The 16993-nt window shown below is 48.6% G+C and overlaps 1 protein-coding gene across 3 annotated transcripts in view; it reads left to right on the top strand.

The window, feature by feature from the left end:
* The window catches only part of LOC142584667 (solute carrier family 41 member 1-like), a 590717-nt gene that overhangs the window by 26091 nt on the left and 547633 nt on the right, over positions 1–16993 (top strand). The window contains exon 2 of one of the 3 annotated variants that reach the window (XM_075694832.1): positions 15385–15506. The exons of the other annotated variants lie outside the window; for them this stretch is intronic. Within the exon in view, the coding sequence (XP_075550947.1) occupies positions 15458–15506 (49 nt within the window). The 5' untranslated portion in view covers positions 15385–15457. The remainder of the gene's footprint in view (positions 1–15384; positions 15507–16993) is intronic. 3 annotated transcript variants of the gene reach the window in all.

Here is a 16993-nt window from a genome sequence, read left to right as displayed (position 1 = left end):
GCAGATTCTTAATCCGCGTAATCTCATTTTCTGTCCCCATTCCCTTCTCACCAGGTTACGCATGCAGCAAATTCCCAGGTGCTAAAGTGTTCTACGTCAAGAGCACTTTGGCGTGGTACAAGAGACACCCTTTGATATGTGGCTGATTCACTAGCAAGCTCGCATCTCTGTTGCCACTCTCCACTAAGTGGCACTTTCAGCTATTTTTTGTGCTGCTCTGTGGTGTACTAGCTGCCGCATAGACGCTGTGAAGGCTTACTTTCGATTTGCTCTGGCGTTTAGCAGTAAAGGATGGGCTACCTTTTGAGGGGAGGCATTTACTTTTGCTAGCGAGAATGTTTACCAGCCTAACCATGTGATACGTGCGTACTGTAAACAGCTGCACGAACAGAGGTGGACGACGGACGACGGAATTGGTAGGAGCACACACGAGCGCAAGCTCAACTACAAGTTTACTTTTGATGACAGAAGTATTAAAGGCACTGGTCAACATGACAAAGGCAAGAAGCCGTGTATGGGTGGCAGAAACAGCCACGTGCGACAAGAAAAAGATATGAAAAAGCCATGTCATGTAGAATAAACGTGAGTGAAAAACGAGAACTATCGGACAAATCTTTCGAAAAAGTGAAAGATTTCTCCGATAAGTGATACTACCCAACGAGAAATACTCTTTTGAGAACTGCAACCTTTTCCTTCTGAGGGCAACAGATAACTTGGTTGTGCATTTGTTTCGTTTGTGATCAATAATTATTGCTTCTGGAACTCCTCTGGCTTTGCGGTAAAGAGCAGAAAGAACGATTGTTTGATCACAAAGACGAGAACACAATAGGGCTTATGAAAGCATTATTTATTGCTCACGAAAAAAATTGATAAGCAAAATTTCTGTGACCCTTAGTGGGAAAGAGTTGCTGCAGTACTTCTCGTTAATATCACTTACAGGACAAACCTTTCAGTTTTCATGTTTTTGTTAGTTTTTACGCAAATGTTTATTCTACAGGGCGTCTTTCGGTCCTTTTATTTGTGCCGGGCTGTTTCTGCTCCACATCCATGGCTTTTTCCTTGTGAAGTTGGCCAATGTGTTTAAAATCTTTGTCTTCACGAATAATCTTCTAGTTGAGTCAGCGTTCATGTGTGTTCCTACCTTAATTCATCCTTCTCGTCTCTGTTTGGGTGGTTGTCAAATATAAATGTACACCGAATAGGCGAAGTGTCCATAGAATTGATACATGAAGTTATTTGCGCTGTTTATTTCGGGAAGAATGTTATAGGGTCTTCTCTTTTTTTTAACACTGATGTACATTTTTCTAGTTCAACTTCAAGGAGTCCCCTGAAGAAGCCAATAAGAGTGATGGTAACTTCCTTTGCGTGTAAGATTGATGAATTTCATCCATTCAAGGCATGACATGTCACATACCTGTTTGTAGGTATGCAAGCATTCGTAGTTTTTAAACATACTAAGCACTACTTTTTGGTTCTTATGACGCTGCTTTGTACTGTGCTGCATTCTCCAGGCGCAGGAACCTTTTTTATGCGGTAAGTGCATGTGTTGTTTTTGTATATATTGGAGAAAAAATTGTCGTGAGCTTAAATATGCATGTATATCACATGTAATTTTTTTTCAACACGGGTGCTGTATCTACCTCCGTATTTTTTAAGGCTTTGTCTCAATATTTATGCAAATGTTTTATGTATTTTATGCAATAAAGTTCTTGTAGCATTTTAATAACATTTTACCTGCGCAATTGAGGTCATTGGTGTTTCGTATACGCATTCATTTGCGTTTTTCACTGTCTCACCAATCTGGCTGTCCAGTCACTGGAACCTTTTCTCATAGTTTATGACTATTTCTTGGGGACATGATACTGCAAGTGCAGGTTACCATTTATTTGCTGTTTGGAATTGTGTTAGCCGTGTGTTACTCCCAATTTTCTGTGCTAAATTATTTTTCTCTTATCGTTCAAGGTATTAGCCGTGCCTTAGCTCTTTATTGACTGAGGTACCACTTAGTTGCTGGGTATAGGGGAAAAGGCCCCAAAAAGTGCTCTAATCAGCTTCGTGCAAGTCCAGAAAAATTTCCTGAAAAGAGCTCACTAAATTCAGGAAATGCCACCAACAAACTCTTCTGTTCCCCAAATTAACATAATCAAATGGTGTAGTTTGTTCTTGACTTGTGCCGGAGAGATAAGCTGCATTCATTACACAAAAGCCCCATTACAAGTTTATTTCTGAAGAAAGCAAACCTGGCTCGTCAGAAACATATTCAGGTGTTCACCATGCCCGACAACTTTCTAAATGATGTCTCGTCAATTAATAGCTAAGTTGAGTAATGTTATCTGATAATATAATTGGGCAACATGAAAATATATACATATCCAAGAGAGAAAGCTCAGGCAAGTCTACTTTGGTACTTTATTAAATTTTAGTCGCGGTGAAAGACGTGTGCTAAAGCTTGTATATATTTACGTGAAGTCATTTTTTTGATGTGTGTTATTTTGCCTTCTCACAGTCCGCCATAGCTCTTCCTGTGATGTGTTAGTGTGCGAAGTATTTTAATCTAACATATTCAGATGTATTTTATGCATTCACACACAAGCAGCTTCAAGTGTTCATGTGTTCAAAGTTGATTTTACAGGGGTATGCTTAAGCCCTGCCTTTTGACTAGAAGACAAAGCGACTCAAACTTAAGTCGAAAGTGAAGACTACAAAGATCGTTTTGATTGAATTCATATGTATAGGTTTTTTCAGATGTATTTACACTTCTAGAGTGCTGTAGGTACTAGCCTATATCACCAGGTTCGATGTAGTGGTGCCTTATGTACTGTAATATTGTCTCATGTGCGCTCATCTTTAGTGTAAATAAAGGTACTTCAAATTGGTCAGTCTCTCTTTTGCTTTTGTTTGTGTTTGGGAAAGTTATGAGCAGACACCGAGGTATGCAAGTGTGAACAGCAAAGCAATTTCAATAAATGAATAAAAATCCACTAGCCCAACGAAACGTCAATCATATTTCAATGGCGACTTCTGAAATCTCAATGCCATCTCAACTGGGCCACAATGTACTTTTCAGGGCTGTGGCAATAATAACTCAACAACAGGTCAACAGAATTACCACAGCGTCAGTTCAACGGAGAATCAATGGTAATCCAACAACCATTTAACAAAAGGAACACAACTGGCCGTTTAAGCACAATGGACTTTCAATGATAACTTAACAATTATTCAACATTGAGATACCCAATGGTGTTTCAATTAAATTTCAGTGGCCAATATTCAAGAGCCCTTAACACTCAACGCAACAATTCTCCTACGAACTCTCAATAATTGCTCAATAAAAACTCAACACTGACCAATGATATTTCAAAAAATTCACAATAATTTTTTTTGTACGGGAATCTCTAGGATTGGCCCACGAATTAGGTTTCAGGCTGCACAGTCTCCTAAATCGGCCCAGGAACAAGGTTTCATTGTGAACCATCTCTGGGATTGGCCCACGAATCAGGTTTAACGCTGCATTATCTACGGGATCGGCCCAAGAAAGAGCTTTCATAAAACTGTATTCTCTTAAGGCATATTCACACCGAAAGCGGAGCGTCTAAGCGGACAAGCGGATTTTCAAAGCGGTCAGGCGGCGAGCGCCCGCGCCTGTTCAGACCGGCCGCGTTGTCTGGCTATCCGCGCCGCCGGGAAGGCGTGGCATCTCGCAATTTCTTTAGCAATTTCAGGGACGTGCCGCCATCTCGCGGCACTTTGGGTTTGTGCGCGCACTTTCGATATTTTTTTCTTCGTGGGTCGGCGCGCTCTCGTCCGCGATCTATTCTGCGAAATGATGAGCTCAGATGAAGACGAGATCGTTGGCATTTTACGTGCCACTTGTCTAGTCGATTTTCAAGATTTGTTACAGCGCAACACAAGACAAGGACAAAAGAAGGTATAAAGCGACGACACGGCGCCGTGTCATCGTTTTATACCTTCTTTTGTCCTTGTCTTGTGTTGCGCTGTAACAAACCTTACTATGAATCCCAAGCAAGTAGCCCAACTTGCCGTTTTGACGCTTTTGAATAACAGAAGCGAAAAGCCCAGAGATAGACATTCGTTTACATTCCTTCACGAGCGCTTCCGCAATGTCGGGTTCTGATTGGCTGCGGCCAAAGCGGCCAACTTATCCGCGCGGAAAAAATCGGTCCGGGCGCGATCCGGCCAAGCGGCCGCGTATTTTCCGCAAAGTGGAACATCCGCGGCCGCTTGGCCGGATCCGCTTGTCCGCTCCGCCTTCGGTGTGAACGTGCCTTTAGATCGGCCCACGGAGGAGGTTTTAGGCTTCACCATCTTCGGAAAAAGGCGACGAAAGAGGTTCTAGGGCGCACTATCTGCCGGATCAGCCTACGAAAGAGGTCGTTGACTTAACTATCTCCGGGATCGGCCCACTAATAAGATTTTATGCTGCACTATCTCCGGAATCGGTCCAGGAAAGAGGTTCTAGGCTGCAGAATCTCTGGGATCGGCCACGAAAGATACTTTAGTGTGTACTATCTCCGGGATTGGAAGACAAAGGGGCTCTTAGGCTGCACTATCTCGGGGATGGGCGGGCATAGCATAGTAACAAGACACAGGCATACGCGATACGGAAAAGTTGTGTTAAGGCGCTAAGAAAGAGTTTGTCTTTAATAAATAAACAAATTTAAATGTCCTGTAGCAGGATTCGAACAGAGGACGCCTAGCACAATTGCTCGATGCTCTAACCGTGAGCCCACGGGCGCATGCTACTAAAGGGAATAGAACAGCCTTAATAATTTCCTGCTTGCAAGGCAGTGCGTTCAGGCGCATGGCGCCTTGTGAACACACCATGCGATTTTTCGCCCTCAATGATAATTGCACATATAGATACCGATTCGTTTGGTATAATATGTTTTCTGAAGAACATTACTCCCATTAAGCGTACGGTTTCCCTTTTCGTCAGAGCTTGAATGCCAGATGGCGAGAGATGTCTAGGTGTGTACGTGTTCCAATCGCAGAGACTGATGCACAGAAGTTGAATTGTAAGAACTCAAGTTCGACAACTTTGCTTGCTGGAACGAATTGTGAAACAGCCTGCGCAGACGAGACACACCATGAGGACACTGTCGGCTTGTGCCATCGTTTTCCCACACGCAGTAGCCACGGGAAAAATACTTGCACATCCGTGGTTTCGGAACCGAAGCACCGTATCCGTCACATCGCGCAGTCATGCCCCTCGTGTTGTCAGAACGCCGGCCTAGCAGCTTCAGCTAAACGCTAACAGCAGTGAAGCAAGGACGTCCCGTATGCGTGCAAAACCTCTCCGTCAGTTCAGGCGCAAAACTACAAAGTTTGAGATAGGGGACGCAAGCGGCTTGCGTACGCAAGAACTAGGGGCCACGGTACAGCGCATCGCAGACACCTACGTCTCGGTCTGCGCATGCGCAGCACCGTCATCCCTGACTCTTGCGTATGCAAGCCGCTTGCGTGCCCTAATCTCAAACTCTCTAATGCACTACTACATGTGGGGCACGCTGAAGATCAACGCCGGAGGCACGGCTACGACGGCGGGTATACTCGCGAGGTAAACGAGCATAATTACTTCACGAGCGCCAATTTCTCTCCTGGTATTTGGTAGGCCAAACTTCCGGAAGAAAAAGCAAAAATAAGCAAAAAAGAAAGTGAAGCATGCTGCCACAGCAACAGTTTTGTTGATGCGCGAAGGGGAAACGTCCTGCTCGCCGCCTGCTATGCGCTCGACGAGGACAACGGCTTTCTCTGCTGGCGCCAACGGAAGCCAGCACCGCTACAGTTTTTCCACGTTGTTTTCGTCTTTCAGATCTTGTTTTCGCCACGCTTCGGATTCTATGTTGTTTTTCGTACTCAGAGCATGTGTACAATGCATCTATGTGAAGACTTGTTCTGTTCAAGATGCGCGAGCAAGTACGGCATGGCGCGCGGCTAGTTTGTTTCGGCAAAACATTAGTAGGCAGAAAATTTTGGTTTATTCACTGCTTTTAATACCAACATATGGCATTCCTACAGAACACAATGTAAAGCCGAGTATCTCATTCGTAACAAATGAGCATACGATTATAATTACAAAGACAGATTCCTACAATTTCTTATATATAGAAAATTGCTACAGAGGCCATTTTTCTTTGCTGAGCGCAACACAACTCTACCGAAGTAATTTTTGTCGCAACAGTTCTTCGTGAATAATAAACACATTAATAAGAGCAGCAGATCCACATCTTTCGCACACGAGTAAAAACAACTTCCTGTCTGTTCCATTAAACGGGTATACATGCTAGTCGAAAACAAAGCTTTACCTAGTAAGAGAGAGAGAGAGAGAGAGAGAGAGAAACAAGGGTAGGAAAGGCAGGGAGGTCAACCAGAACAGCATCTGGTTTGCTACCCTACACTGGGGGTGGGGGAAAGGGGAATAGAAAGAAGAAGAAAGGGAGAGAGTAAGCACAGAGTACGTGTGGGAGGGACACCGTACACAAGGACACTATATACGGTCTCTTAAGCCCGTGCACTTCAAATACTGCACTAGTGCAGGAATCGCTTTTCGAGCCAGTGATGGGTGTGGCCACGGTCCGAGTATTTTTGACTCGGTGAACGGTCTCGAGTCCAGTCGGCGTAAACTTGCCCGCAGAGAGAGGCGTTGGAGATCGTAGCGAGGGCAGGTACACAATAGGTGCTGGATGGTCTCCTCGCACCCACAGGAGTCGCACATCGGGCTACCGACCATTCCCATACCGTAGGAATATGCGTTCGTGAACCCCACTCCCAGCCACAAGCGACACAACAAGGTTGTTTCGCCGCGGGAAAGGCTAGATGGCAGTTGTAGCCGTAGCGTGGGGTCCAGTTTTACGTAATCTGCAATTGAAGGCACTTGAAATCCAGTGTTCTTGTAACTTCTTGCGCGCAAGTAGGCGAAGTTCTCTGGCAGCGTCCGACCTCGCCAAAGGTGTTGGACGCGTCTTGGTATCTTCGTGGGCGCACCGGGCAGCCTTGTCAGCTAGGTTGTTGCCGACGATGCCACAGTAAGCAGGAATCCATCGAAATATAATGTGGTGTCCTCTTTCCAGGGCATGGTGATGTAATTCTCTGGTGTCAGATGTCATCTGCTCGTATGTTCGGTGACGTAATGCTGACTTGATGCTGTGAAGGGCTGCCTTAGAGTCACAAAATACGACCCATTTCTCTGTTGGCTCTTCGGTGATGTACATCATAGCGGCATGGAGAGCTGGGAGTTCTGCCGATGTAGATGTAGTCGTGTGCGACAATTTGAATTTAACTGTAACGTTCTTCGCTGGAACGACGAATGCGGCAGTTGAGCTGGTAGGTGAGGTCGAACCATCGGTATATATATGTATGCGGTCATGATACGTCCGGTATAGTAATAGGAGCGTAAGTTGCTTCAGAGCCGGCGATGGATGATTGGACTTTCTTGTGATTCCAGGAATAGAAAAATTCACTTGAGGCAGTCGCAGGCACCACAGGGGAGAGGAAGGCTTCGCCGACGGTGTAAAAGATGTCGGTATATACTCTTGATGAGCGCTAATCACTCGTGACAAGGTCACTTGAGGTCTCTCGGCTTGTAGGGAGGCCAAGTGATGGTCGGGGATCCTTGACAGATGGCGAATGTGCGCTCTGAGAGAGTCGACAGCTACATGTGTTTGGGTTATATGGTCTCCTGCGATGGCGATTGTTGCTGCTGTTGAGGTGCACCGAGGCAGCCCTAAACACGTGCGTAGGGCTTGACCTTGTATGCTCTCCAAGGCGCGAAAGTTCGTCTTGCATGCATTTGACAACACTGGTAGACTGTAACGTAGCAGTCCGAGAAACAAAACCCTGTACAGCTGCAACATAGAATGGACTGGTGTACTCCAGTTTTTCCCGCATAAGAATTTCAAGACCTGAGCAATGACTACTAACTTCTTTTTCACATAGACGCAGTGCGGGCTCCACGAGAGGTTGCGGTCAATGATGACGCCCAGAAAGCGATGCGTCTTAACATAGGATATAGCTTGACCATTGATGGTAACAGGATACGATGACATTTGTTTGCGCGTAAAACCAAGTAATGCGCACTTTTCAGTAGACACACTGAGGCCTTGTTCTCGGAGATAAGACGCCGTCATGGTTGCCGCCCGCTGAAGTCTGGCTCTTAGCTGAGGGCGAGTCAGATGCAAATGTCGTCGGCGTATATTGAGACATGTACTGTCTGCGGTAGGTAATCCGCTAGTCCTACCAGGACGAGGTTGAACAAAATAGGGCTCAACACTCCACCCTGTGGCACACCACGGCAGATGTAATGGTTTGAAGCCTTCGGTCTGCAAGAAAAAAACGCCTCTCAGTCAAATAGTCCCGAATCCATTTATATTGTCACGTGGTCGTAATGTCAAAGAACACAGTAGCAATACTGTTAAACACAAAACTAATTTTTATTGGGCGAACCTGTTCCCACAAAAGAGGCTACACTTAAAGCACAACGATAGCGGCGAACACGGTCGGCGATCGTCGAAAATCTCATCAGCGGGTCAAGCGCGTCGGCTTTTATAGAGCAGTCGTCGAATGTTCCAGACTAATCGTTCAGACCCGCGTGCCTTCCACAAAATTCTACACCATTCGCGTCAGGAGGTGAAATCAGATAACATAAGGTTCGACGACAACAGACAGCGGATGGAAGCATCGATAACTTTCCAGAAGCTTCGGATACATGCAGGCGCGTCCCACGCTGTTAGGCGGCGAAACGTGGTTGCCCGATACAGTTAAGTACACGTGTCCATACTCCCCTTTTAAAAAGCATCGTCCCGATGCTACAAATATAAGAGAGCGAAACGCAAAAGGACACTTATTAAACATAAGTAACAAAATAACGAAAAGAAACAAAGTCCAAAGGTCAGTTACGCGAAGCCCCAAAGTTCATTAACGCTGGTAGTAGGGCTTGAGTCGCACAACGTGGACTATTTCAGGTCGTTAGCGGCGCCGCTGTGATAGCGAAATGCCGTCTGGCACGACCTCATAGTCCAGTGCGCCAATACGTCGGATGATCTTGTTCGGTCCAAAATAGCGATGCAAAAGCTTCTCGCTCAGTCCTCGTCGGCGTATAGGGGTCCAAACCCAAACACGGTCACCGGGCTGGTACTTGACGAAGCGTCGTCGGAGGTTGTAGTGTCGGCTGTCGGTCCTCTGCTGGTTCTTGATCCGCAGGCGGACGAGCTGTCGGGCTTCTTTGGCGCGCTGGAGATAGGTAGCGACGTCAAGGTTCTCCTCGTCAGTGACGTGCGGCAGCATCGCGCCGAGCGTCGTCGTCGGGTTCCTGCCGTAAACCAACTTGAACGGCGTGATCTGTGTTGTTTCTTGCACCGCCGTGTTGGTAATACGGCAGGACTGCTGTGTTTATTGCACCGTGAATGTTACATACGGCAGGACCGCGTCCCACGTCTTGTGCTCAACGTCGACGTTACATCGCTAGCATGTCGGCAAGGGTCTTGTTCAGGCGCTCCGTGAGACCATTCGTTTGCGCATGGTAGGCAGTTGTCCTCCTGTGGCTTGTCTGGCTATATTGCAGAATGGCTTGGGTGAGCTCTGCTGTAAAAGCCGTTCTTCTGTCGGTGATGAGGACTTCTGGGGCACCTTGTCGCAGCAGGATGTTCTAGACGAAAAATTTCGCCACTTCGGCTGCGCTGCCTTTTCATAGAGCTTTAGTTTCAGCGAAGCGGGTGAGATAGTCCGTCGCCACCACGATCCACTTATTCCCGGATGTTGACGTCGGAAACGGCCCCAACAAATCCATCCCAATCTGCTGTAATGGTCGACGAGGAGGTTCGATCAGCTGCAGTAACCCTGCTGGTCTCGTCAGTGGTGTGTTGCGTCGTTGACAGTCTCGGCATGTCTTGACGTAACGGGCGACGTCGGCGGTCCGACGCGGCCAGTAATACCTTTCCTGTATTCTCGACAGCGTCCGGGAGAATCCGAGGTGCCCAGCGGTGGTATCGTCGTGTAAGGCGTGCAGTACCTCTGGACTCAGCGCTGACGGTACAACAAGAAGGTAGCTGGCGCGGACTGGTGAGAAGTTCTTCACAAGCAGGTTTTGTAGCGTGAACGAAGACAACCCGCGCTTAAATGCCCTAGGGACAACGTCGGTGTTCCCTTCCAAATACTCGATGAGGCCTTTTAGCTCCTGGTCGGCTCGCTGCTGTTTAGTGAAGTCTTCCGCACTTATTATTCCAAGAAAGGCGTCGTCGTCCTTGTATTGTGGCGGGGGATCGATGGGGTCGCGTAATAAGCAGTCGGCGTCAGAGTGTTTTCTTCCGGACTTGTATATTACGGTGACGTCATATTCTTGTAGTCTGAGACTCCACCGCGCCAGCCGTCCTGAAGGGTCCTTTAAATTAGCTAGCCAACACAACGAGTGATGGTCGCTGACGACCTTGAATGGCCTGCCATAGAGGTAAGGGCGTAATTTTGCTGTAGCCTAAATGATGGCGAGGCATTCCTTTTCAGTCGTAGAGTAATTGCCTTCCGCTTTTGACAGCGACCGGCTAGCATAAGATATAACCCGTTAAAGTCCGTCTTTCATCTGGACTAGGACGGCACCGAGGCCTAGGCTACTGTCGTCAGTGTGGATTTCAGTATCGGCGTCCTCGTCGAAGTGTGCAAGTACCGGCGGCGACTGCATGCGTCGTTTGAGTTCTTGAAATGCGTCGGCCTGCGGCGCTTCCCACTTGAACTCGACATCACATTTCGTTAGATGTGTTAGCGGCTCCGCGATGCGTACAAAGTCCTTGACAAAGCGCCTACAGTAGGCGCACATGCCAAGGAACCTGCGCACTGCCTTCTTGTCGATTGACTGCGGGAACTTTGCGATGGCAGCTGTCTTCTGCGGGTCGGGGCATACCCCAGATTTGCTGATGACGTGGCCTAGGAATAGAAGTTCATCGTAAGCGAACCGACACTTTTCCGGCTTCAGAGTGAGCCCTGATGACTTGATGGCCTCTAATACTGTCGCAAGCCGCTTAAGCTGATAGTCGAAATTCCTGGCGAAGACGACGACGTCATCCAAGTAAACAAGACAGGTCTGCCACTTCAATCCTGCTAAAACCGTGTCCATCAGGCGCTGGAACGTTGCAGGCGCCGAACACAGTCCAAATGGCATAACCTTGAACTCATAGATGCCGTCTGGCGGGATGAAGGTGGTCTTTTCGGGATCCCTTTCGTCGACTTCTATTTGCCAATAGCCAGACTTGAGGTCCATCGATGAGAAGTATTTAGCATTGCAGAGCCTATCCAATGCGTCGTCTATCCGTGGGAGGGGGTATACGTCTTTCTTCGTGATTTTGTTCAGTCGACGATAATCGACGCAGAAACGTAGGGTTCCGTCCTTTTTCTTCACTAAAGCAACTGGAGACGCCCACGGGCTCTTCGACGGCTGGATGACGTCGTCGCGCAGTATTTCGTCGACTTGTCTTATAGCTTCGTGTTCTCGCCTCGAAACTCGGTAAGGGCTCTGACGAAGTGGTCGAGCGCACTCTTCGATTATTATGCGATGCTTTGCGACTGGTGCTTGTCGAATCCTCGATGACGTCGAAAAGCAGTCTCGTATCGTCGAAGCAGACTTCTGAGCTGTTGCCGCTTAAGCACGGGGCGACTTGGATTTATGTCGAAGTGTGGCTCGGGAACTACGGTCGTCGGGGTAGATGCGACAGAATCCGAGAGGACAAACGCATTGCTGGTTTCCAGAATTTCCTCAATGTATGCGATCGTCATGCCCTTGTTGATGTGCTTGAACTCCTGGCTGAAGTTTGTCAGTAACACTTTCGTGTTTCCTCCGTGCAGTCGAGCGATCCCTCTTGCGACGAAGATTTCACGGTCGAGCAGTAGACGTTGGTCGCCTTCGATGACGCCTTCTGCGTCAGCTAGCGTTTCGGTGCCGACCGAGATAACAATGCTGGAGCGAGGCAGGATGCTCACTTGATCTTCGAGCACACTCAAGGCGTGGTGACTACGAGGGCTCTCCGGCGATATCGCTTGATCTTCCGACAGTGTTATTGACTTCGACTTCAGGTTGATGATTGCGCCGTGTTGGCTCGGGAAGTCCATGCCGAGAATGACGTCTCGTGAACACTGTTGCAGGATAACGAAGGTGGCAGGGTAAGTCCGGTCATGAATGGTAATTCTTGCCGTGCAGATTCCAGTTGGCGTGATGAAGTGTCCTCCAGCGGTCCGAATTAACGGGCCTTCCCATGCAGTCTCAACTTTCTTCAACTAGGCTGCGATGGGTCCACTCATGACGGAGTAATCGGCTCCTGTGTCTACTAAGGCAGTGACTGCGTGGCCGTCGAGAAGCACGTCGAGGTCGGTGGTTCTTTGCCTTGCGTTACAGTTAGGCCTTGGCGTCGGATCACGGCTGCGTCACGTAGGCCTGTGGCTGATACGTGGCGTCGTCAGGTGGTCTTTCGTCGGCGTATTCTTTGCTTCCAGTCTTCCTCGGTACGGCGGCGTGTCCTTGTTATGTCGTCGAGGCAGTCCCTTCGTAGTCTTCGTAGGCGGCGGAGGATCTTCGTCAGTTCGACGAGCAGCAACCGCACCTCCATCGGTTGCTGCTTTTAGTTTTCCGGATATGGACTCAAGGATCGGACCCGGGCTGGGCCAGTGTATGCTCGGCGCTGCGGCGACAGGTAGCGGCCTGGTGATGGCCAACGCGACGGTCGTCGAGAGCTCCACTGAGTAGCGGCGAGGTAGTCGGCGATATCGCGAGGGCGTTCACCTTGCTGCGGGCGCGGAGCGTTGACGGCGAAACCTCGCAGTCCCATCTCCCGGTATGGGCATCGTCGGTAGACGTGGCTGGCTTCGCCGCAGTGGTAGCAGAGCGGGCGGTGGTCGGGGGCGCGACAAATGTCCGTCGTCCTCGCGTAGGTGCGCTGGGCGATGTGTGGTCGTGCTGGCGGCGGCGGACGACGGAACTGCGGCGTGACAGGGATCTGGCGCGGTCGCGGAGGGGGACCTTGACGGCGTGCGACGGCGGCGTAGGTCATCGCTTCTGGCTGGGGCTGCGGTAATTGAGGTTGCACCTCAGGAGCTCCCAGCGATCGCTGATCCTTATCTTTCACGATGTCAGCGATCGAGAGTGCTTGAGGTTGCGACGAAGGCAAGACCTTGCGGAGTTCTTCGCGTACAACGGCCCTTATGGTCTCTTGGAGATCAACGGAACCCAGCGCTTGTATGGCGCACTGACGAGTGAGCACTTGGCGGTTATATTGCCTAGTGCGCATTTCTAACGTTTTCTCAATCGTCGTAGCCTCTGTCAGGAACTCAGCTACTGTCTTCGATGGGTTTCGGATTAGTCTGGCGAAAAGTTCTTGCTTTACGCCTCGCATCAAGAAACGCACTTTTTTCTCTTCGGACATTTCTGGGTTGGCGTGCCGGAAAAGATGGGTCATCTCTTCTGTGAAGATGGCGATGGTCTCATTGGGTAGTTGGCCTCGGGTTTCCAGCAGAACTTCGGCCCTTTCTTTTCGGATAACGCTCGTGAACGTCCTGAGGAAGTTACTGTGGAACAGGTCCCATGTTGCTAGGGTGGACTCCCGGTTCTCGAACCAAGTCCTCGCGTCATCTTCCAAGGAGAAGTACACGTGTCAAAGCTTATCCTCAGAGGTCCAGTTATAGAAGGTCGAGATCCTTTCGAAGGTTTCGAGCCAGGTTTCAGGATCTTCCGACGTAGCTCTACGGAAGGTAGGGGGCTCTCTGGTTGTTGAAATATGATGGGTGAGACTGGGGCAGCCATCGTGGTTGCCTTGGCCACAATCTTCTGGGTCTTCTCAGGTAGAAGTCCGTGCTCCGCGGGCAGGTGTTGTAGACAACGGCTTGCGCGATGGTCCGTGATTACGTTGGTGCTCTCTTTACGGTCCGGGCTTGGATCATGGCTTGTCGGGGGCGTCCGGTACATAGACGAAAAGCACCTCCACCAGATGTCACGTGGTCGTGACGTCAAAAAACACAGTAGCAATACTGTGAAAGGCAAACCTAGCTTTTATTGGGCGAACCTGTGCCCACAAAACAGGCTACACTTAAAAAATGGCGACAGCGGCGAACACAGTCGGCGATCGTCGAAAATCTGATCAGCGGGTCGAGCGCGTCGGCTTTTATACATCACTCGTCGAATGTTCCCTACCAATAGCTTGGACCAGCGTGTCTTCCACAAAGTTCTACACCATTCGCGCCACGCGATGAAATCAGATAACATAAGGTTCGGCGACAACAGACAGCGGATAGAAGCATCAATAACTTTCCAGAAACTTCGGATGCATGCAGGCGCGTTCCGCGCTGTGCGTTAACATTTGTTAGGCGGCGAAACGTGTCCCCCGATAAAGACAAGCACACGTGCGAATATTTACAACTTCACTGTGAACTACGTAATCATGAAAAGTAAGTGAAACTCAGCGCAATCTTATACTCGTCTTAGTGGCTAATTTTCATATAACTTTCTATGTAATTTTCATAAAGCAAGAGTTCCTTCCGAGATGTCCATGTATTGATATTAGGCGGGAATTCCGTAACGTTCACAACTTCACTGTGAACTAACTCCTTACCACAAGTAAATGAAACTCGGCGTAATGACAGAGTGGTCCTAGCGGCCAATTTCAGTATGTTTTTTTCATGATACCTGCATTAAGCGAGATCTACGGAGCATTCGCGAGAAAGTTGGCTTTGCCGCAAGGCGCTTTTTGTTCGCTGCCACGATTTTCCCGGGGAGCAACCATAAACAGCTTTGCTGTAAAACTTTCATCGACCAAGAAAACTGGCTAAAACATTGATACCTAGAATTCTCCGCTAGACATTTAGAAACCAGCAATCTAACATTTTGCATGACTATATAACAGCACAAAAAGTAGGAACCTTGCTTATTAAATTTTCGAGACATATTTTTAGATGAGATCCTACGACTAAATATAATCAGAAGTGGCCCGCATGGATTGAAAGTGCTATTTTGTTAGCATTGCGTGATTTTTACTACTCCAAAACATTCAGTGCACATGCATGGAGTGATTTTCTTTTTCTTTTTTGTGGGCGAAGTGGAATGAATAAAAACAAGAGTCAAAAGATTACATTCGCTCATTTATTGACGGAGAAAAAGTAGCGAATATAGTGAGTGGTTCAGCGCAGAAAAAAGCTCTAATCAGCCTTTGTTTCAAGAAAGAGGAAAATTTTTAATACTTCATCAGCAGTTTACATAAGCGGGTCTGCATTCAACTCCCATAATCTGCCCATTTACTAAAAAAAAGTTTTATACCGGTTGTCTGTATGCATGTTGGTACTGTCGGATGCCCTGTGAGCAAATATGCATCCTTGGCACTCCGCATTCTGCCTTTTTAGAGTATCCAGACAGAGACCAGTTCGCCGTGCTTCTACGTTGCCCGGACCATCTGGCCTTGCCGCAGACGGCGGTATGAACGTGCGTTTGGCGTCTTCGGAAGCATTAGGCCAGCAAATACCACGTGAGTTCACCAGTTCTGATGATGGTTTTTCATGGATCTCTGTATCCTGTTAGCTATAATTTCTCTTTAGCATAAAACAGAGGCTTCTCTCTCCTGTTTTATAAATAATAGGCTATTATTGCAGACAAACTCATCCTACCACGTCGCATGTCCTATGTGGAATAGCTACATATATGGGTGATATATAAGTGTGTTTGTCGTCGTCGTTGTCGTCGTCGTCACCGACGCCGTCGTCGGGGTGTCGCAGCGGAGGATCTTTCGAAGTGCGTTGGACCCCACCCTCGGAGGTCGATGTTCTTAGTTTCCCCGACTTGGGCTCGTGAGCCGGTTGCCCACGGAAGCGGAGAACGTCGTGTAGCGGCTAGGCGACGCCGATCGTCGAGGAGGCGGTGATCCTGACTGGCGCCTCTGCGGAGATCGTGTCTGTGCCGGGAATTGTTCAACCGGTGGGAACTGCGTGTACGGCGACGAAGGTTGTCTGGCCAGATATTGCTGGATTTCTCTCGGGCGCTCTCCCTCACGACGAGCGCCGGGGTGATAGCCCTGGAGTCCTATTGTTCGGTAGTAGCAGGCACGGTACAAGTGGCCCGCTTCACCACAGTGGAAGCAGAGTGGCTGATAGTCAGGTGTGCGCTACACGTCTGACTTTCGCGTATTTATTCGGGGGCTCGTGGACCCGTACATATTTGTGCGTGAAGCTTGGCCCTGGAAGTGGCACAGCGGTTCTTCAGAAGGAGGCGGGTTACGGCGGTTCCCGGGTTGAGCAGGTAGCCTCACTGCTTGCGCATAAGTCAGTACAGGCGCGAGAGATGGCGCCAGGAGAGCGCGCAGCTAGAGAAGCGCGCCCGCCTACGGAGCTGGTTAGGGCGAGGCTCAACGGTGAGGCCGACGGCGACGCAAAACGCAGGAACGGGCGCCAAAGAGCTGCGCTCTAAAAAGAATAAAATATCAGTATTGAAGTGTTTCATAATTTGCAGGGTTCTGGAGCTTTCTTTTTGTAGCGGAGCCATGCATTTGTAGCATGAGCCATACATCGCAGAACTGCTGAAACAGGTCTATGCGACACTTATTGGAGCAAAATATTTCTTACAGAAGACGGATGTTAACTTAAGTTTCAGTGCAGTTGTCGGACCGCACAAGTGTGCGACCATGCCAACGTGTTTCACGAAACATTTCTACGTGTGTGTGCCTTCCTCTAGCGATATAGCAGTGCCACCTGTCTCACCAAGAGTTGGTAGAACTCTAGGCTCACGTGATGCAACTTCGCTAGTATTTCCCCCGTGGTACTGTTTCTGCAGCACTTTAACTTTTCTGACTTGGGATAACTTTCTTTATCATTCCTCAGTCGTTTGATGACGCCTGCGCTCTCTGGCGTGTATATTTGCCGCTTTTGGCCTAGCTGCGGCCGTGTAGAACCTGTAATGACAGATAAACCTTTAGAACATCTTGATGAGCAAGTTGGCAAATTTTCGCCATATTATACGCTG

The sequence above is a fragment of the Dermacentor variabilis genome, chromosome 6, assembly GCF_050947875.1.
Source record: "Dermacentor variabilis isolate Ectoservices chromosome 6, ASM5094787v1, whole genome shotgun sequence".
NCBI classification, from domain to species: domain Eukaryota; kingdom Metazoa; phylum Arthropoda; class Arachnida; order Ixodida; family Ixodidae; genus Dermacentor; species Dermacentor variabilis.
The sequence above is the reverse complement of the archived record's forward strand: the minus strand, read 5'-3'. Positions and strand labels throughout refer to the sequence as shown.